This window comes from Eubalaena glacialis, chromosome 6 (genome assembly GCF_028564815.1).
Source record: "Eubalaena glacialis isolate mEubGla1 chromosome 6, mEubGla1.1.hap2.+ XY, whole genome shotgun sequence".
NCBI lineage: Eukaryota > Metazoa > Chordata > Mammalia > Artiodactyla > Balaenidae > Eubalaena > Eubalaena glacialis.
The window spans coordinates 66,961,461-66,984,302 of NC_083721.1; the positions used below are offsets into that span (position 1 = coordinate 66,961,461).

General features: G+C 40.1%; 1 protein-coding gene and 1 non-coding gene across 2 annotated transcripts in view; both read left to right on the forward strand.

The window, feature by feature from the left end:
* CFAP91 (cilia and flagella associated protein 91) overlaps positions 1–22,842 on the forward strand; it is a 132,224-nt gene that overhangs the window by 91,280 nt on the left and 18,102 nt on the right. Inside the window, exons 12-17 of the mRNA XM_061193142.1 lie at positions 1,401–1,472; positions 2,652–2,798; positions 5,385–5,606; positions 9,059–9,207; positions 9,767–9,858; positions 20,265–20,417. Coding sequence (XP_061049125.1) covers positions 1,401–1,472; positions 2,652–2,798; positions 5,385–5,606; positions 9,059–9,207; positions 9,767–9,858; positions 20,265–20,416 — 834 coding nt within the window. The 3' untranslated portion in view covers position 20,417. The remainder of the gene's footprint in view (positions 1–1,400; positions 1,473–2,651; positions 2,799–5,384; positions 5,607–9,058; positions 9,208–9,766; positions 9,859–20,264; positions 20,418–22,842) is intronic.
* Positions 20,539–20,669, forward strand: LOC133094164 (small nucleolar RNA SNORA31). The gene has a single exon (XR_009701382.1). It is a non-coding gene; the product is annotated as a small nucleolar RNA SNORA31 (small nucleolar RNA).

The window sequence follows — 22,842 nt, forward strand, 5'->3', positions numbered from 1 at the left end:
AGTTTGGGTTAAAAACAAACCTAACATAACAGTGTTCATTTCCCAAGATCTGACTTACGTTGCCTTTATCCTTATGTTTCAAATGCACACACAAAAACAAGCAAAATGAAATGAAATCTAAAGTCAATCCTTTTCAAGAATAAAAACACAAAGAAGAAAATCTTCCCAAGAAAAATAGGCATCAGAAGGTAATTCTGATGTACGTCAAATAAAAAAAAAAGAAGATCGAATGATGATCAGTTACTGTAACTGTCTTCCCACATGAGGAAGTGGCTGATGACAGCTGGAATTAGAGAGGAATGCAATACCAGAGGTGTCATCAAGACTGGCTCAGAGAGTTCACCCTGACCAGGGCCGTACCTCACCTTCGCAGGGCCCCAGACTCAGTTTGGTCAACATTCCATAGTTGGTTAGGATTTAAAGGACTGACTCAGACTAAACCTACAAGAAACTGCTGGAGATGCCACAATGCAAATATGTTACTTTACGGAGAGAAATATAACTGCCTGGTATATCAGGATATTGCTCTCGGGAGGTCAGCTTGTTATCTCCCAATACAGGGCAGTTCTCACAAGAAGCCAAATTGTACAGAAGGTTGTTGTGCTTTGTGAGAGGGAGGGGAGTTGACAGGAGATCTCACTAGCACCTCCGATGGCTCTGATGTCTCTGGAAGGACTGGAATGCTCCCGCTGACTGGACACGATGTGCTTCTGGGCAGTATCCCCTTTTCTAGACTTTGTGCCGACCACTGCCTGTGGTTAACACGTTGTCATTCACGAGTGTTAATGCCACTGATTCCACTGTTGATTACTTTTGCAATCAGAGGGGCTTTAAGTAAATTTGCAGACTCTGATCTTTCTGCTTTTGACATACACTTATTTAAGGTGATTTTTGTAGATAGCTGATCTTATCCATTATATTCTTATTTTACCAGTTTAGCTAAATTCTTGTGAAAAGCACCTCATTTTTGACTCTGATATAGACCAGCTGTATTCTTTGTCTACGCATGATCAAACATGAAAATACTATTGCAAAAGGGATGTTATTAGCAATACTTAACTTCTTCAAGAAAGATTTTGCTGGAAAGGAATATAGAAAAAATGAAAATGGCTTAATTTGTAAGGATACCATGACAGTGGGTGAATTTTTTGCTTCTGATGTAATTTATTAATGATATCTTATTTATCATGAAAAAATAATAATGAATTTTAACAATACAGTAAGTAACATTTAAAGTCCTACATGTTCAAAGAAGGATGATGTTTTATTCTCTTTAAATCCTTCTGGCATCTAGCTTTTTGCTAGATATAAATCTTTTGCTTGATATAAATCTTCAAAAAAGTATTTGATGCTGACTGCTGCTGTTCTCAAGCTGCTTGGTTCTCCCTTTGTTCTTTTAGGAAGAAGAAGATATAGAAATGGCTGTGATCTACCTTCAAAAGTTACTCCGGGGCAGAGTCGTTCAGAACATGGTGTGTAGGTTGCAACCACTGGCCCTGTTCTTCTCCTTTGAGAATAGATTTACAGAACGCATATGTGCTTGGTTCCTTGGGGTGAATTGCCTCTTGCACCCTGCTGTCCTATGGAACTATGCTCTTGCGTTGCCATAGTTTGCCCGAGTGGCACAGTAACAAGGCAAGAAAGGACTGCCTGCTGTTTGCTGTAGTGTAACCAAGGCAGTGTGAAGCTAATGTCTTCCTTGGAATTGCTAAATCCAGCAATTTTCATACCTGAATTTTGACCCTAAACATCACAAGTATATTCTCTAATTTTCCACAAAGTTGTAATACAATTATCTGCGTTTGTATATAGCTAGCAATACCTGAATAATAAATCAAATAGCTAAGTAATAACTACAGTTTTGAACTCTTACCATACGCTCACATTATATATTCTTTGCTCTACATATATCAGCTTTTTTTTTTTGTATCAATTACCCATTTTACAGGCAAGTAGTATGAGTCTGAGAGGGATTATGTTAACTGCCAGCAAATTCAACTCTGGTCTTCCTGACTGAAAGCTTTAGCCAGATTATTTGTGCCACTAGAGCAAGCTCACACTTCAGTTTAAAAATGGACTGATATAAAGCCTCAGCTGAAACATTTTTTCTCCCCAGACAGCTATAACTCTTAAGAGACTCAGTTATGGTGAGTAAGTCCAGGGAGGCTGGATGAGCATCCTGTGTTCAGCATTATTCTCTATCCTCCTGCCAATATTTCCCCAGGAGAAACACAGCAGTTAAGTTCAGACGGCAGATCATGTATTCCAGATGAGGGGCAAATCTCTTGGAAAAGAAAATATGACCATGAAAAATACCACCCCCAGGCTTCTTAGGGAAGGAGCAGAGGAAATGAGGAGAAGGCTCTAGTTTCTTAACATGACCCTATAGTTGTCACCTTGTCTTTGAGAGGCATTTTAAGAAACTGAGTCAATAACTAACCTATAGCTAAGCTCCTTCTCTGCCTGAGCAGCTGAAGGTGCAGAAAAGAGGGCTGACCGCTAGCTCTGTGGCGCACACCTGCTCTGTGGCCCCAAAAGGCAGAACAGAACCCTCTGCTCACAAGCGCCTCACAAGTCACTGCCTGCGAGGCCTCGTGCCTGGCACAACGGATGCTGATTTGCAAGTCTCTCTCTGATCTGATTTGACACAGATGTTTGAAGGGAAAGAGAAGCGGCTGGAGTTGATCCAGGAGCTGCGCACCAGCCACGCACTGCAGGAAGAGGACAGGCTGGTGAAGAAAGCCGAGAAGCAGGTGACCCTGGCCTTGCAGCGACAGAGGAACTTGCACGAGCACAAGGTTCTTTCCTTTCCTCTCCTTTTCTTGTCCCATTTTCGCCCTTGATTTTTATTATTCTACAGGCAACATTATAGTAACTATAAATGATGTGAGGAAAAAGAAACACCCCCCCCAAGCCCAGCATTTTTCATCAGTGGTGCTGCAGTCCAGAATTTGAATGGGCTGTGCCCTCCCTGAATTGAGTCTGCTCTTAGTTTTTTATTTGCAAAAAGAAAAGAAAAAAACCCCACAATTTTAAAAGGTTTTCTCTTCCAATCTTTCTTAAATATTTGGTGACTCTATTATATTTCAGTGGGAGCTTAGCAGAATGAATAAGTAACTAAAGCAATAAGAAAAAAGTGAGAAATGGGATTTTCAAAACTATCCACACTCATTTATGAGTTTTGGAGCTGTACACAGCTCATGCTCCTTAAACTGCATATTAAATATGTTAATATGCTATTCTGTGACTTTCACCGGGTCGTCTGAGCTCTGTGTGACTGACAATAGCTGCTAATTGCAGCTCTAACCCGGCAACTGTAAATGTGTTTCCTACTTTCTTCTGGCATTTGTCTATATACACATAGTATTTAATGTTGTTGACTACAGTGTAGATACACTTTTTTTTTTTGTTAAAATGTGACGCATACTTTTAATTTTATTTATTTATTTTTGGCTGTGTTGGGTCTTTGTTTCTGTGCGAGGGCTTTCTCTAGTTGCGGCAAGTGGGGGCCACTCTTCATCGCGGTGCGCGGGCCTCTCACTCTCGCGGCCTCTCTTGTTGCGGAGCACAGGCTCCAGACGCGCAGGCTCAGTAATTGTGGCTCATGGGCCTAGTTGCTCCGCGGCATGTGGGATCCTCCCAGACCAGGGCTCGAACCCGTGTCCCCTGCATTGGCAGGCAGACTCTCAACCACTGCGCCACCAGGGAAGCCCTAGATACACTTTTACTATCTGTCCCACTTATCTGTAAATCAAAATGAAAAAGAACCAATTTGCACAGAGTTTACTGTTACAAGAAAGTAAACTTGGGACTTCCCTGGTGGTGCGGTGGTTAAGACTCCGCACTTCCAATGCAGGGGGGCGTGGGTTCGATCCCTGGTTGGGGAACTAAGATCCCACATGCCGCCCAGTACGGCCAAACAAAAAGAAAGTAAACTTACAGCAAAGCTAACATGACCCACCTTTAGTAACAAATGTAACTCTTGTGCTGTGAATTAGGCACAAATGTGAAGCAGCTCGGAAACGAGCACCACTTTATTCCTTTTACATGACAGCAGGACTGGGGATGGTCTCTGAGTGATGGGAGCTGGTTTGCAGGGAGGGAGGAAGAAAGCCACAGACTGTGAGACCCAGCAGAGGAACCAGAGAAAGAAGAGGAGAATGCAGACACTGGAGTCTCTAAATCTGGGCATCCTGGAGCCCTGGGAATGATGGAGACGGGCTGCACTTCTGTTCAGATAGGGAGCACAATGCCCTGGCAGCAGAATACCCAGGACCTGGACGGAAAAATGCCCTCCTTGGCCCCTTCAAGGTTTCTGATTATAGACTTTAGCAGCTACAGCTAAGACAATCCAGGATTTTCAACCCATCTACCTCATTTAGTGGATAAATACTTGATAGACATCATGACAGCTAAGAGCTAAGGGAGGAATTAATGGGAAGAACTGTCACATAGCCACAGACTCGCCCTGCTTACCTTCAGCTGTTCCTGGATACACCAGTAAGATGCAGGCATCTGGGGGAGTGGGCACCCCATGGGTACCTACAGCAATGCCGATCCTCTCATTTTCTCCTTCTCTCATATTGAGGGAGAACCGTCAGTGTGAGAGCAGCAAGTGCCTGGGAGAAGAGCCTTTTCCCCTTATCCCTGAGGATAGGAGCAGGAACACAGTACAATCTTCTCAAACACTTTTATTCCTCCTGTGCCGAAGCCAGCACAGAGAGATCCATAAATAGATACTGTGGCTTACTCCTGGCCAAGAACTCTAGGCCCCTATTTTACCTCAGTGATTACACAGACATGTAGGCTTGTTTCCTGCTCTGTTTCAAAGATAGTTCTTAATGACTTTGAAATTATCTAAATGAATAAAAAGTACTAAGGTTTTCTACTTTCATGTTATTGAAGATCTTAAAATTCCCCAAACTTGTGTTAAAGGACAAAGCATTGAAAAATTAAAAGGTATCATGAGTGAATTTTTAAGAGATTCTATTCTTTTGAACTCCAATATTATCTTTTAATAAAAACCTTGACATTTCCCTTCATGTCTGGGGAGACCCAAGCACTTTACCTTCTGGATAAAATTGAAAGAAAAAAAAAAATTCTGTGTGGACACTAACAAATGTTTTGCTAACTCCTCTTTATAATTTGAAGACTATCATCCAGCAGTGACTGACTGAGCAATTTACTTTCTCAAGTCTAAGTTTGTATCATAAGTTTTCCTAGTAAAACCCTTGGGTTGGGGCCAGTCTGGAGATAACAGTCCTAATAAAAACTAAGTGCATTCTGAAAGTGAAGTGACTGTCAAGGATAATCCAGCATCCCTCCTCATAAATCACCATTCTTAGTGGAATCTGTATCCTCATAGTTATATTATTATTTTCCAGGTGTCACTGGTTGAAAACCATTTGGCCGGACTGGAAGGATGGGTGCTGGCAGACATGTCTGACTTCCTGTCCAAAGAGCTGGTGAGACTGCAGGAGGAGAGGAGGGTCCATGCCCTGGCCATGCTGGCCGAGCGGCAGCGCAGGGTGCGTGAAGCCGAAGAGAGTGGCCGGCGCCAGGTGGAAGAGAGGCGCCTGCAGGAGGAGGACCAGATATTTAAGGAGGCGAGTGGGGACGTTGCCAGGAAACGCATGATATGAAATGACTTTCGTTTTTTGTTTTTCATTGTCTTCAACAAATAACGTATCGAGTTCCTATGATATGCCCAGCACTGTGCAAAGGCATTGTGGGGTACTTTGGAGGGAAAAACCAGGTGTGGCCCCTTCTCTCCTGGTGCTTAAATCCTATATAACATGCAAATAAGTGTAGGATCAGAAAATGTGTTAAGTTTCATGAAGGAAACAAATGGGGCCCGGTGACATATTTTGAAGTCACTCTGCTTTGCTGTGTGAACAGGTTGTAGGGAGGACAGGGTGGAAACAAGGAGACCTGGAAGGACGCTGATGAAGCAACTCAGGCCAGGGTGAGAAATGGGGTAAAGTCAAGTATGATGTCCAGTTTCTGGTGTCAGTGAGTGGGGAGATGGTGGTTCTATTTTCTGAGGCGGGAAAGCTGAGGGTGGAATAGGTTTAGGGGCAGGAGTGGAATGAAGAGCTTGATTTATATTAAGTTTGAGACATCTTAGTGGAGGTGTCATTTCAGCAGATGGATATACAAGATAGAGTTTAGAAGAGAAATTTTGACTAAAGATACAATCTTGGGAATTAGGAATGCCAGGCTGGTAAATCAGAATTCTGACCAAGACCCAATAGATGTGAAATTCCAAAGTGACCAAGATGCAAACTCAGAGGAAATCTGAGGAACCAGTAATATCTCAAAGCACTCTCACCCTCATCAAGTATACAAAAGCTCAAGTGTTAAAACTGGAGGGGATTTGTGAGGAAGATTTCTTTAAAGGGAGCTGTGCTGTGACTAATTCCCCCCCAAAATCACACCCAGAGGTGGGGACGAGTACTTCCCCTTTCTTGGAGAGCTTGATGTGTATTCTTTCAGTTAGGGCGTCTCACCCCCGGAATGGAGAGGAGGAAGCTGGGCAGGCTGAGGGGAGGTGGGCACAGAAGAGGCTGCATGGGCGGCCAGCACACCCAGAATATGTTAAGGCAAAGGCTGTGTGAGTTTCCCTTGCATCAGATGTGGGCCAGATGGGAAAGGCAGAAAAAGCCAACCTGGAACTTTAAAAAATTCCTATCTAAGAGGCTGTCTGAATTGTATTAATATATGTGGATAGTTTTGAGCTCCTCAGGTTAAAAAAAAAAAAAAATGCTATGTCAAGTTGGGGTCTTCTTATTTGATCTGGGATTCAAAGGATTTACCCAATTCCTATGGAATTAGGATTGACCCCTGAATAGTATTTGGTGTGTGTTTTTTCAGATAAGAAATTGATTAAAATTAAACAGATTTCCCATCCTCTATACAGCTTAAAAAAGTTTTGGGTTAAAGCTTTTTAACTGTAGTGTCATACAGCCTATAATAATAATTCATATTCTAGCTTCCTACCATCCTAACACATTTTTCCTTAAAAAGAGTTACTGAAATGTAGAAATTTTTAGCAAACCGGAATTTACTATCCTCTACCTAATATCACTAAGGAAAAACCAGCTGGAATGGGAAGAACCAGTTGGGAGTGAGAATAAAAGGAAAGAGACAGAGGAACCACTATACTCAGAAACATGGAAAGGAAGAAGCTGGTGAAAGGCTTCTAGGAAGTTATCTTTTAAGTGGGAATGATCCCAGGAAATGTCAGCATGTATAGGAGGGGCAAAAAAGGGTTAAGATGACCCTTCCAGCCTGATTTAAGGATCATTTATGTAAAAAATGTATCCATCTCTGGACCTCAGCATCATTTAAATTCCCTATCTCCCATCATATGACCCTCCTAAAGATAAATATGCTTGCACTTAAATATACCAAAACCAAGAAATGTACACATGAGTAAATTTCCAGAAAAATAACATGTAGATATTGAGAAACATAGATACAGAAAGTCATAGACTCATATTTTAAACACATACACACTTTTGCACATCTATAAGTTAAGACACACAAACATAAGCCCACATGCACAATATTAGCAAAGATGGGAGGCACACACATATAGCCACCCATATGTTTCCTTATTCACTTATGCACATACAAGCACAAATGTGTCCAGAAACATACACATTTATAAAGATATATGTAAACACACAAGTACATGTATTACTAGAGGTGAACCACATTAAACTTTCCACCTCTGAACTATTACAAGTCAACTGTCTAATCGTTCCATCTAGGTGTGACTTGTTTCCTGAATAAGTCTGTGGTCTCCATGGAGCAGGAGTCTCCTCTCCATGGGAGCAGGCACGTGCCTTCCACAGCACCAGCATAGCCCTCTGTACGTAACAGACTTCGAGAAAATATATTTTGGTTGGTTGGTTGTTCGGTTGAACTGTATTAAACTGGTCATTGGGTCTCCCCCATAAGGAAGGCATAGGAATTCAAGGTTATGGACTTGGTGTTTTACAGGTAGATATTCAGTAAACATTTCATATTCACAGTCCTGCTGCAGTGCCAGTCAAGAAGCAGGTACTGAGTTGTTACTGAGTCCCAAGCATTATCTCAGATACAAAGAAGTACTCACACATTAAATAAAAAGTGCCCTTCCCCCAAAGCTCAAAATCTGTTGAGACAGAATGCATACAAAACTAAGTATGACACCCTTGATGCTTGTGATACGTCCTTGGTATCTACCTGTAAAACAGGTAAAACTAAACTGTATTATTTATGGTTGCATACTTAGGGAGCAAAACTCTAAAGAATAGGAAGTCTTTACCATCAACTCATGAGAGTGGGAAGGGTCTGTGGTCAGGTAGAATTCACAGTGACCTCTGGGATCCTAGCAGTGGCTTGACCTTCATTCATTGCACTGTACATTTATGCGCTCTGCAGTTTTCTAAATGTATATTCTATATTCTTTCAAGAAAGCTTTAAAAAGAAGCAGTCCAGGGCTGAGAAGATAGTTAAAAAAATTCACCAGAGACCCAGGATCCTTCTAGCTTCCTGCTTTTCTGTCCCTTGGGTGTGACCCTCATGGCAGTTTAAGATGACTGGTGCTCCTGCATTTTGTCCCCATGAAATGAGAAATGAAAAGAGAAAAAAAAAAAAAAACTACGTCTTTCCCTGTAAGAATGCTTTAAGAGGAATAAAGAAAGGACATTGTGTAATACATCTTAGTCTCTGCCACAGTTAGGTAGCTTGACCAAATTACATTGCTGGTAAGAACAAAGCCAGGATCCAAAACAGGGTTATTGACTCAAGCCCATGATCTTTCTGCAGTGTTGTATTGCCCACCCCATAATTCTAAAATGAGCCAGATAGGTAGGGGCTGCCCAGAGTGGGTAGATAGGTGGATTAGAAACAGACTATCTATAGTTTAAAAAAAAAGAATAATGAATGAGGGGACTACTGATGAATGAAGTAGATGTGCTAAAAAAGTCAACCAATGTTCATGCATTTTTCTTGTGTACAGTAGTAGCATTCCTATTCTGAGTAACTGGACTATTTTGGGGTTTTGCAGGTAATTAAAGTTCACCAAAGTACTGTGACTTCCTATCTGGAGGATATAATACTGAACACTGAAGAGAATACTGCAGAAGAACAAGCCAGGGCAGAAATAGAGAAGATGGCTGAGGAAATCAATGACATTGCTTATGAAATGGAAAGCCGGTGTGTACCAAGGGGACAGATGGTGGGATGGACAGCCTTTTGCTGTTACTCATATGTATTTTTCAAGAGCTTAAGATTTCACCACCAAGGAGAAACAAATATATAACTCATGCTTCAGTATGCATTGTTTTAGCAGCAGCCAGCAGGCCTGTACCTTTGTATGGTAAGAGCATTGGGAATAGAATTTTCAGTTATCCTCTGCAGTCTGGAGCACTTTCATATTTCTTACTTTTAGAATACCACAAAGCATGAAAGCAATGTGAATAAGTATGTCCAATTTTACTTGGACATCACCGCAGGGTTTCTGGCTTCCATTTGTAAGTTGTATCTCTAACACTCCCTTCCTGGTAGGCAGGGTAAGTGAAGGACAGATTTGGATTTTCCATGGAGTTAACCAAACTCACCAGGAATGTGCTATTTCAGATCACTTAAGGAAACGGCAGTGGTGGGATTTGAGCAGTGGAGTTCCTTACACAAACAAGGAGGATCCAAGTATAAATCGGCAGCTCAAGTAAGGCAACAAAGGAAATACTCGTTTAATTTGTTCTTTATTTTTTAGTCGAACTCAGCTTCAGTCAGAGGAGATTGTTGCCGAGTTGGTTTATAGTTTCCTGATCCCAGAGGTGCAAAAGGACTTTGTCAAAGAAAAGGGTAAGCCAGTGTAAATGCTTCACGTGATGATCTTTTTAAAGATAGAAACTATTTTCAATATTCCAGAGATTTAAAACTGAGCAGAGGTATGAGGAAAGTTCTGAAGGAGAATCACTGAATTTTCTTATTTCAGAGTTGTCAGGTTCTCTCGATGCTGTCTGACTGCAGAATATAATCACCTCTAGTATGGATGGGTGCAGTTCTAATAAGTTTGACGGAGCGTCAAAATCCAAACCTTCTTGAAGAGGCAGTTCCTGAGGGGTGGGATGGAGGGGTAGTGGTGGGAGGGAGGCTCGAGAGGGAGGGTATGTATGTATACGTATAGCTGATTCACTTTTTCTACAGCAGAAACTAACACACCATTGTAAAGCAACTATACTCCAATTTAAAAAAAAAAAAAAGAGAGAGGCAGTTCCCAAGTTCCCAGAAGAGGTGTATTTTGGTTTTTGTTGTTGTTGTTGTTGTTTTGGTTTGGTTTGGTTTTTATTGAAATATAGTTGATTTACAATATTATGTTAGTTTCAGGTGTACAGCAAAGTGATTCAGTTTATATATATATATATATATATATATATATATATATATATATATATCTTCTAATTCTTTTCCACTGTAGGTTATTACAAGATACTGAATTTTGTTCCCCAGGCTATACAGTGAATTATTGTTGTTTATCTGTTTTATATATACTTGCATGTATATGTTAATCCCATACTCCTAATTTATCCCTCCCCCACCTCTTTCCCCTTTGGTAACCATAAGTTTGTATTTTGTAATTTGATTTTTTTTCAATGTAAAGCAAATGTTGAGAATATACAGGGTTTTCCAACTGTAGTAGCCTTTTGCAGGCAGGGCACGTGCAAGGCAGGTGTTGAAAAGCTGGGAAGCCTGACAGACCTAAATTGACTCTGCAGCTCTGCCTGAGTCACAGTATCTCCTGTTCCTGCCAGGACTGATCTCAGTATAAATATCCTCACTTATCATTGGCCAAAAGTGGCATGTTTTTAAAGATTGATGCTTTTAGTCAATAGAGAAGGAGAAAAAAATACGTGTTTTTAAAAACAGTGTTCTTCCGGAGCTTTCAGACTCTTGGTGACAGTCCTGATCCCAGAGGGAAGGATGCAACCAGAAGATTAATATTTAAGTGAAATAAGAGCTTGGGAGGCTTTAGAGTTTGCAGGGGAATTCTAGACAGGTTTAAGAGAAGTGTTAATATTTAAGATCACGTAACCAGTGAGAAAGGAATGGTAGTTCTAATGCATTGGACGAGAACAAAGAAATATCTTGTTTTCCCATTACATGATTGTCCTTTAATTTTTAAACCAGTACCCACCCCAGCAATAAGCATCTAGTTTGTTCCCAGTGTGTTTTCCTGTAAATAGCAGTGAACACCCTGGTCATGCTTCTGAGAGTGAACTCCTAGCAGTACAGTGCTGGAAATAAGGTATGTGTGTTTCATATTTTGATAGATACCACCAAACTGCCCCCACAAAAAGATTGTTCTAATTCATACTCCCATCAACAGTGTATGATAGTGCCTCTCCCAACAAAATTTAATTTTGTTAAATTAAATCAAATAATATTTTTGTATCACCTTATATTATAAAAGGGATCTTATGTTTTCTAGATCCTTAAGAAAATATGCAACTCCTTTCTCCTTCTCCTCTGTCCAAGGTGAGGCCAACCTGCTTCAGATGAATTCCACCTGAGGGAATTGAAGGAGGGGGGGAAATCCTCTGTTTAATAGTTACTAGTTTGTGACCCCCTCCCCAGCTTCTCCTGGCTCTGAGGGGAAGGAGCTGGAGCAGGCACGAGATATAAGGGAATCAGTGGGACTTGTCTGTGGGCAAGCTGGGCAAGTCCTAACTTCTTCCCTTTGTGTGGATGTAGCCCAAATGAAGAAAGCCACCTGGACAGGGAGCACACACTAGGGCCTTTTGTTTCTCTTTCCAAATAAGACATCCATGTGTTACAGATACTCTTTACCCCAAATTAAGTAATATTACATACAGACTGTTTGAGATATCTCATTATTAATTTTCATTTGGATGAATTAAAAAAAAATTTTTTTTATTGAGGTCTAGTTGATTTATAACATTAGTTTCAGGTGTACAACACAGTGATTTAAAATTTTACAGATTATACTCCATTTAAAGTTATTATAAAATATTGGCTATATTCCCTGTGCTGTACAATATATCCTTGTAGCTTATTTATTTTATATGTGGTAGTTTGTACCTCTTAATCCCCTACCCCTATCTTGCCCCTCCCAACTTCCCCTTTCCTCACTGGTAACCACTAGTTTGTTCTCTGTATTTGTGGATCTGTTTCTGCTTTGTTAAATTCATTTGTTTGTTTGATTTTTTAGATTCCACGTGTAGTGAAAACATACAGTATTTGTCTTTCTCTGTCTGACTTACTTCACGAAGCATAATACCTTCCAGGTTGATCCATGTTGTTGCAAATGGCAAAATTTCATTCTGTTTATGGCTAGGTAGTATTCCATTGTGTGTGTGTGTGTGTGTGTGTGTGTGTGTGTACACACACACACACACACCATGTCTTTTTATCCATTCCTTTATTAATGGACACTTAGGTTGCTTCCATTTCTTGGCTATTGTAAATAATGCTGCTATGAACATTGGGGTACATGTATCTTCTCCAATTAGTATTTTCATTTCTTCAGATATATACCCAGGAGTGGGACTGCTGGATCATATGGTAGTTCTATTTTTACTTTTTTGAGGAACCTCCATACTGTTCTCCAAAGTGGTTGCATCAATTTACATTCCCACTGACATGCATGAGGGTTCCCTTTTCTCCACACCCTCTCCAGCATTTATTGTTTGTAGACTTTTTGATGATGGCCATTCTGGCCATTCTGGTGTGAGGTGGTACCTCATTGTAGTTTTGATTTGTATTTCTCTAATAATTAGTGATGTTGAGCATATTTTCATCTACCTTTTGGCCATCCATATGTCTTCTTTGGAGAAATGTGTATTTAGATCTTCTGCCCATTTTTTGATTGGGTTTTTTTTTTTAATATTGAGCTGCATGAGCTGTTTGTGTATTTTGGAGATTAATCCCTTGTCAGTTGCTTCGTTTGCAAATATTTTCTCCCATTCTGTGGGTTGTCTTTTTTTAATGGTTTCCTTTGCTCAAAAAGCAAAAGCTTTTGAGTTTAATTATGTCCTATTTTTTAACGTTTGTTTTTATTTTCATTAATCTAGGATGTGGATCCAAAAAGATATTGCTGTGATTTATGTCAAAGAGTGTTCTGCTTGTTTTTCTCTAGGAGTTTTATAGTATCCGCTCTTACATTCTAGGTCTTTAATCCATTTTGAGTTTATTCTTGTGTATGGTGTTAGAGAATGTTCTAATTCCGTTCTTTTACATGTAGCTGTCCAGTTTTCACAACACCACTTATTGAAGAGACTGTCTTATCTCCATTGTATATCCTTGCCTCCTGTGTCATAGATTAATTGACCGTAAGTGCCTGGGTTTATCTCTGGGCTTTCTATCCTGTTCCATTGATCTATATTTCTGTTTTTGTGCCGGTACCATATTGTCTTGATGACTGTAGCTTTGTAGTATAGTCTGAAGTTGGGGAGCCTGATTCCTCCAGCTTTGTTTTTCGTTCTCAGGATTGCTTTGACTATTCAGGGTCTTTTGTGTTTCCATACAAATTGTAAAATTTTTGGTTCTAATTCTGTGAAAAATGCCATTGGTAATTTGATAGGGATTGCATTGAATCTGTAGATTGCTTTGGGTAGAATAGTCATTTTCACAATATTGATTCTTCCAATCCAAGAACATGGTATATCTCTCCATCTGTTTGTGTCATCTTTGACTTTTTTTTCATCAGTGTTTTATAGTTTTCTGTGTACAGGTCTTTTGCCTCCTTAGGTAGGTTTATTCCTAGGTATTTTGTTCTTTTTGTTGCAGTGGTAAATGGGATTGTTTCCTTAATTTCTCTTTCTGATCATTCGTTGTTAGTGTATAGGAATGCAAGAGATTTCTGTGTATTAGTTTTGTATCCTGTAACTTTACCAAATTCACTGATTAGCTCTAGTAGTTTTCTGGTGGCATCTTTAGGATTTTTTATGTATATTATCATGTCATCTGCAAACGGTGACAATTTTTTTTCTTTTCCAATTTGTATTGCTTTTCTTTTTTTTCTCTGATGGCCATGGCTAGGACTTCCAAAACTATGTTGAATAATAGTGGTAAGAGTGGACATCCTTGTCTTTTTCCTGAGTTTAGAGGAAATGCTTTCAGTTTTTCACCATTGAGAATGTTTGCTGTGGGTCTGTCATATATGGCCTTTATTATGTTGAGATAAGTTCCCTCTATGCCCATTTTCTGGAGAGTTTTTATCATAAATGGTGTTGAATTTTGTCAAAAGCTTTTTCTGCATCTATTGAGATGATCATATGGTTTTTATTCTTTAATTTGTTAATATGGTGTATCACACTGATTGATTTGCGTAATATTGAAGAATCCTTGTTTCCCTGGGATAAATACCACTTGATCATTGTGTATGGTCCTTTTAATGTGTTGTTGGATTCTGTTTGCTAGTATTTTGTTGAGGATTTTTGCATCTATGTTCATCAGTGATATTGGTCTGTAATTTTATTTTTTGTATGTGATATCTTTGTCTGGTTTTGGTATCAGGGCGATGGTGGCCTTGTAGAATAATCTTGGGAGTGTTTCTCCCTCTGCAATTTTTTGGAAGAGTTTGAGAAGGATAGGTGTCAGCTATTCTCTAAATGTTTGATAGAATTCACCTGTGAAGCCATCTGGTCCTGGACTTTTGTTTCTTGGAAGATTTTTAATTACATTTTCAATTTCATTACTTGTGATTGGTCTGTTTATATTTTCTATTTCTTCCTGGTTCAGTCTTGGAAGGTTATACCTTTCCAAGAATCTGTCCATTTCTTCCAAGTTGTCCATTTTATTGGCATATAGTTGCTTCCCTTTTTCATTTCTGATGTTATTTACTTGGGCCCTTTCTCTTTTTTTCTTGATGAGTTGCATAAAGGATTTATCAATTTTGTTTATCTTTTCAAAGAAACAGCTCTTAGTTTCATTAATCTTTTCTACTTTTTTAGAAATAGGCTCTATTTTATTTATTTCTGCACGGATCTTTATGATTCCTTTCCTTCTAGTAACTTTTGTTTTTCTTTTTCTAGTTGCTTTAGGTGTAAGGTTAGGTTCTTTGAGACTTTTCTTTCCTGAAATAGGCTTGTATCACTATAAACTTTCCTCTTAGAGCTGCTTTTGCTGCATCCCAGAGATTTCAGATCATTGCATTTTTTTATTTCATTTGTCTCCATGTATTTTTTTAAAATTTCTTCGATTTCTTCAGTGATCCCTTCAGTGATCCGTTGGTTGTTTAGTGGCATATTGTTTGGCCTCCACATGTTTTTTTGCTGTTTTTTCTTGTAGTTGGTTTCTAGTCTCATAGAGCTGTGATCAGAAAAGTTGCTTGATAAGATTTCAATTTTCTTAAATTTACTGAGACTTGTTTTGTGGCCTAGCATGTAATTTATCCTGGAGACTGTTCCCTGTGCACTTGCAAAGAATTTGTATTCTGCTGCTTTTGGAATATGTGTTCTATATAAATATCTATTAAGTCCATCTGGTCTAGTGTGTTGTTTAGGCCAGTGTTTCCTTATTAATTTTCTGTGTGGATGATCTGTCCATTGATGTAAGTGGGGTGTTAAAGTCCCTAGTTCAGTAAGTCCCCTACATACAAACAAGTTCCATTCTGAGAGCACGTTCTTAAGTACAATTTGTTCATAAGTCCAACAAAGTTACCCTAGGTACCCAACTAACACAATCAGCTATATAGTACTGTACTATAATAGGTTTATAATACTTTTCACACAAATAATACATAAAAAACACAAAAAATATAGAAAACATTTTTAATCTTACAGTACAGTACTTCAAAAAGTACAGTAGAACAGTACAGCAGTTGGCACACGGGCATTTTCGCATCTTTGAAAGTTCGCAACTTGAAGGTTCACATGTAGGGGACTTACTGTATTGGAAACCTGGATGGAGTCAAAAGAGAGAGCAAAGATTAAAATGTCTGTGGGTTTTCTATAAATATGTAAATTTCTAGATGAAGAGAAAACTATTCTTGCAGAAAATGTTTGTATTTCGTTGCAGAGAAATTTCTGAATAATTTCATTCCTCAGTAGGGATTGCCTGTTTTCCTTGCCTGTGACAGAGGGAACCATATTATAGGTCTTGCTGTAAAATAAATTAGTAAATTCTTTAACACACACACACAAAGTTCCTAGTATTATGTGCTGTTGATTTTCTCCCTTTATGTCTGTTAATATATGTTTAAGTGTTCCTATGTTGGGTGCATATATATTTAGAACTGTTATGTTTTCTTCTTGGATTAATCCCTTTATTATTATGTAATGTCTCCTTCTTTGGCTCTTCTAACAGTCTTTGTTTTAATGTCTATTTTGTCTGATATAAGTATTGCACCCCTCCTTCCTGTTGATTTCTTTTTGCATGTAATACCTTTTTCCATCCTCTCACTTTCAGTCTGTGTGTGTCTTTAGATCTCAACTGAGTCTCTTGTAGGCAGTACATATATGGCTCTTATTTTTGTATACATTCAGTCACTGTATGTCTTTTGATTAGAGAATTTAGTCCATTTACATTTAAAGTAATTATGGACAGGTAGGTATTGCCATTTTTTAATTGCTTTGGGGTTGTTTTTTGTAATTCTTTTTTGTTCCTTCTTTCCTTCTCTTCCCTGTGATTTGATGATTGTTTTCAGTGTTGTTTGGCCTCCTGTCTCTTTTTTTTTGTGTATCTATTATAGATTTTTGGTTTATGGTTACCATTAGGTTTATACATAGATGTAGATAGGTCTATCTGTATCTATATATGATTATTTTAAGTGCTTACCTCTTAATTTCTAACACATTTTAACAACTCTGCATTTTTACTCCCCTCCCTTCACAATTACTGTTTTTGTCATTGTATTTTATATCTAGTTCTGTCCATCCCTTAACTGCTTATTGTGGATATAGGTGATTTTACTACTTTTGTCTTTTAACCCTCCTACTAGCTTTGTATGTGGTTGATTTACTACCTTAACTATACACTTACCTTTACCAATGAGCTTTTTCTTTTCATAATTTTCATGTTTCTAGTTGTGGCCTTTTCTTTTTCACTTAGAGAAGTCCCTTTAACATTTCTTGTAAAGCTGATTTGGTGGTACTGAACTCTTTTAGCTTCTGCCTGTCTGTAAAACTTTTGATCTCTCCATCAAATCTGAATGAAAGACTTGCCAAGTAGAGTATTCTTGGTTGTAGGTTTTCCCTTTCATCACTTCAGCTCTATCTTGCCACTCTTTTCTGACCTGCAGAGTTTCTGCTGAAAAGTCATCTGATAGCTTTATGGGAGTTCCCTAGTACATAACTTGTTGCTTTCGCCTTGCTACTTTTAATAATATCCCTTTATCATCTTTGATTTTTGCCATTTTAATTACAGAGTGTTTTGGTGTGGTCCTCTTTGGGTTGATCATGTTTGGGACTCTCTGTGCTTGCTAGACTTGCATGTTTGTTTCATTTCACAGGTTAGGGAAGTTTGCAGCTGTTCTGTCTTCAAATATGTTCTCCGTCCCTTTCTCTGTCTTCTCCTTCTGGGACCCCTGTAATGTAAATGTTAGTATGTGTGATGTTTTCCCAGAGGTCTCTTTAACTGTCCTCATTTCTTTTTATTCTTTTTTTCTATTCAGCTTGAATGATTTCCACTACTCTTACAGCTTGCTGATCCATTCCTCTGTATTACTTAATCTACTGTTGATTCCTTCTAGTGTATTTTTCTTTTCAGTTATTATATTTTCATCTGTTTGGTTCTTTATATTTTCTAACTCTTTGTTAAAAACTTCTAACCTCTCACTCTGTTCATCCGTTCTTCTCTAGAGTTCCTTTTTTTGTTGCTGTTCTGCCTTATTTTTTTATTGAAGAATAGTTGATTTACAATGTTGTGTTAATTTCTGCTGTACAGCAAAGTGATTCAGTTATACATATATATACATTCTCTTTTTATATTCTTTTCCATTATGGTTTATCACAGGATATTGAATATAGTTCCCTATGCTTTACAGTAGGACCTTGTTGTTTATCCATTCCATGTCTGGTGAGTGGGGCCAGATTCTGGGGAGGCTGGCTGAGGGGCCCAAAGTGTCTCAGAGCTGGTATTGGCCTGCTGGTGGGTGGGGCTGGGGCCCAGCAGGTCTGGGATTGGCGCCAGCCTACTGATGGGTTGAGCCAGGTCCCAGGGTCTCTTGCTGCAGGCCCTGGGGGTCCCAGTTCTAGTGCTTGTGCGCTCTGGTGGACAGGGCCATGTCCATGAGTGGCTGTGGGCTCAGGGTGTTTTAAGGCAACCTGCCCACTGGTGGGTGGGGCTGTGTCCCTGCCCAGCTAGTCACTTGGCCTGAGGCATTCCAGTACCAGTGCCTACAGGCTGGTGGGTGTGGGCAGTACTGGGTCCTGAGGCTGATGAGCTAGCTAGAGGGAGGTTTACAAAGTGGTGCTCACCAGCACCAGTGTCCATGTAGTAGAACAAGCTCCCCAAAATGGTTACCATGAGTGTCTGTGTCCCCAGGGTGAGGTCCAGTTGCCTCCTACCACCCCAGGAAACTCGCCAAGATCCGTGGGTGGGTCTGACCAGGGTCCTTTCAAATTACTGCTTCTGCCCTGGGTGCCACAGTGTACAAGATTTTGTGTGTACCTTTTAAGAGTGGAGTCTCTATTTCCCACAGCCCACAGGGTCTCCTGAAAGAAAGCCCCACTAGCCTTCAAAGCCAAATATTGTGGGTACTCATCTTTCCAGTGCAGGACACCTGGGCTGTGGAGCCCAATGTGGGGCTCAGACCCCTCACTCCTTGGGGAGAACCTCTGCAATTCTAGTTATTTTCCTGTTTGTAGGTTGCCTACCAAGGGTACAGCTCTTGACTATACCACAACTCCACCCATCCTACCCATCTTATTGCGGTTCTTTCTTTATATCTTTAGTTGTAGAGGTCTTTTCTGGTAGGTTCTGGTCTTTCTCATCAATAGTTTCTCTGTAAATAGTAATTTTGGTGTGCCCATGAGAGGAGGTGAGCTCAGAGTCTTCCTAATCCACCAACTCTCATTTTTCTAAAAGTTCATGGAGGGGAACGACCTTGAAGACCTTTATACAGATGAAAATAATAGTAACTACCAAGGTTTAAATGCATACTAAGTTCCAGACAATGTACTAAGCATTTTTAGAAATACCTTATTTAAATTTCTTACAACATCTATAGATGTGTTCTCATATTTCAGTTACGGAAATTAGTGCTTAGAGACATTATACAGTTTGCAGGTTGTACCATGGTCTGTGTGGCTCCAAAGTCCCCATTCTTTCAACCATACTGCTCTGAAGTGTTGTAAGTTGCTATGTGATTTACCCTATATAAACTAGCTGACACCTCAGTAGCACAGAATCCACAGTACTGCTTATTATGCTTTACTAGCTGTATGACTAGGCAAATTACCTAATCTCTCTGTGTCTCAGTTGCTGCATCGGAAAATGGGGATATTAATAATACTCTCTTTTAGGGTTGTGGGTGGCTTAAATGAATAAATATATGGCAACTGCTTAAAACAGTGCCTGGCACAAAGTAAGGACAAATGCTAACTGCTGTCATCATCATCATCATCATCACCACAATTACCTCTTTCCAAGGCAAACAGGATGCTTAATGTACTAAGTCTTGGTAATAAATATTCTTAGAACGTGGAACTAGGACCAACTTTTAAAGCCATGAGCTCAGAAACTCATCATTCAACAAATACCCTTCATATTAGGGACTAAGGCTCAAAGAGAAGTATGAAACAAGGTCTTTACCTTTATTTCAGTCATTTACAATCTAGGTAAACAAAATGTAACTCACATGAAGTACTTCAGTGCTCAATAGGTTTGTACAAACTCAAGTGTGGTCATGGTAAATGTGGGCTGACTCAGTCAACGGAGACTTCCTGGAGGAGCTGGGACTGACTTGGGCTGGGCTTTGCAGAAGGGCAGGATTTAGAGTGCAGGCATTCCAGGTGAGGGAAGCTGCTAACCAGTAGAATGGAGGCAAACCTGGTGGGGAGGAGCAGGACTGGACTGAGCAGAGAGCGGAACAGGGGGAGCAGCAATAGTAAGATTTGGGTTGAGTTACCCTTGGAATGTATCCTTCCAACACAGAGAGCAGGTAATTTTTCTTTAATCCAGTCAGCCTTAAGTAAGAGAATATGTGGTTTGCAAAGTTATCATATCTGTCACTACTCTCTTGAGAATCTTTGGGAATGATATGTTCCAACTTCCGGAGTAATAAGTCTCCTGTCCCTTTGGCGCAGTGAGGAATGCACAGCAGAAGCACATCCTCGCAGCCCATCAGGTCATCCACAGGCACACAGAAGACATGCTCGAGAAGCATTCTGTTGAGCAACAGCAAGCATCAGACACTGAGCTACTTGAGGGAGAAACTGAAAATGAGCAAAACAGCTAAGGTGAGTTTGATCTTTCATCTGGAAGTAGAGAGGAGGACAAGCAGCACCATTCAGCTCTGTGCGGTACTCTAACAATCGTAACATGGAAAATGAGGCATTCCCATTTAAATTGGTGCATTTCATGCATCTATTTGACAGGCCTGAAGCAGTTACTGTCTGCTAAGGTTTCCAGTACAGATGCAAGAAAAAAGTGTCCTCGTGCTTTCTGTCTGTCTGATTATGGCAGCCCAGATTGAATGGGGGAATACAGGGGAAAAAATTAGTGCATTTCATCTGGGTTATGGAATCTGCTATTGAAAGTGTTAGAGAACAGAGTTGATATGACAGCAGTTGGACTCTTGTGATCAGAAAACAGGACTCAAAATTACTTTTATAGGTTCTTTTAGCATATGACTGTATGCCATCACAGATAAAGCTACAAAATGTGTCAGTGTTATTAAAAAAAAAAAAGCTTGTTCTTAGGGGGTACCTTGTCTAACTCCACATCGCACTGTTCTAGCTATAAACATGGCATGAGGCACAGCCTGCCCAATTCTAGCCCTGATGCCCTCTGCAGTATCAACCAGGGGCCTGGTCTTAGGTACAACTGAACATTCATACTCACAAGACTAACATAGGCCATATTTGGTATGATTTGAGTATCAATCTACTCAGAAAGACAGATATAATACAGGACCCACAGCTTCCAGCAGGGCAGCATCAGGTGTTTCTCTTCCTGTGGGAGCTCTCAGTGAATCGACACAGAAGACCACATAGCTGTTTCCTTTAGCCCCCAGGTTACAAAGCTCAGGTGCAAGGAAAAGAGACCAGGTGCATTGGGTGGATGCAGGAGCTGCCCTGGTTTACATGCTCCTGGGCCAGTATCTCTTGTAATAATTCCATCAGCATAGTTTCCAGGGTCCCCTGTAATGGATTTGCCCAGTTACAAAAGTCAGCACACTCAGGAAACCTCAAAGTTACAGTTTCCTGTTAGGTATTAATAACTTATTTATAATTCCTCCAAGTCAGATGCTAGTTCCAATCAGGGGTCATTTTCACCTTAAGTAGTGTTGCTTAGTAACACAGTTGACACGTACCACCTTATCACATTACTGGAAAACAGAGCTAGAGGGTCAGTTCAAAGTAAAATTCTCATGAGAAGGGGAAACGGAGTGAACCTTTTGCCTCTACCTTCTCCCTTAACCCTCCCATGGTAGAGGCACATCATCTGCTATTTTGGCCTTGAGGGTGTGCTCTCAGGTTAGGGAAGGCACTAAGGCTTTAGGGGGAAATTTGCACCTGGCACTGAGAAGGTTTGGGTGTTGGTAGCTCTACCTCTAACTATATAATCTTATACAAATAATTTCGCTTCACTTGAGGTTTACCCATGAACATGTGACCAAGAGACCTTCTGCAGGGAAATCTATTGGGACCTTAAGTCTCAGAGAGGTGCATGTAAGGAAGTTTCAGATGAGGGGGCAGTTAAGAAAGAGAGTAGAGGGAAAACTGATAAAGAATTCTTAAATACCAAACTATGGCTGTAAATTACAGCAGAAAATCCTTTGTTTTTCATTAATAATGAAATAACCTCTGAAATCATTGAAGATATAAGCCATGTATTTACATATAATGTTATATACTATCTACATAATATAAATTCAAGGATCAAAGCATTTTGCCTATCTTATTATTGTCAAAAACCAGCCTTAGAAATGCAATTCCTCTGTCAGGTCCCTTGGGTCTCTCCCTATCTGGTTGATGTTGGAGAGTGAATGAAGGAAGCTGAGAGCATGCACTGGGAAGAGCTCAGGTGCAAGGCATTGCTAGCCAATTCTTCAAGCAGATGAAGAATTGAGTGCCTTGGTCCTGAAACAGTGATCTGGACAGCATATCACAGCATTCTCTGGACATATAAACAGACCCAGCTTTCTGGTGGAAGATAGGAGATGATGGGGGCTAACTTAAGGCAATAATAAAAATTATAACAATGAGCCTAGACACACAGCTGAGACAAGATGGCAGAGTAGAAGGACATGAGTTCACCTCTTCTTATGGAAACACTGAAGTCACAACTAACTGCTGAACAACAATTGACAAAAAAACGCTGGAACTTACCAAAAAAGATACCCTACATCCAAAGACAAAAAGCCACAACGAGATGGTAGGAGGAGCATGATAAAATCAAATCCCATACATGCCAGGTGGGTGACCCACAAACTGGAAAATAAGTTTACCACAGAAGTTCACCCACAGGAATGAAGGTTCTGAGCCCCATGTCAGGCTCCCCAGCCTGGGGGTCTGGCAATGGGAGGAGGAGCCCCCAGAGAATCTGGCTTTGAAGGCCATCAGGGTTTCATCACAGGAATTCCATGGGACTGGAGGAAACAAACTCCACTCTTGGAGGGTGCACACAGCGTCTCGTGCGCACCGTGAACCAGGGAGAAAA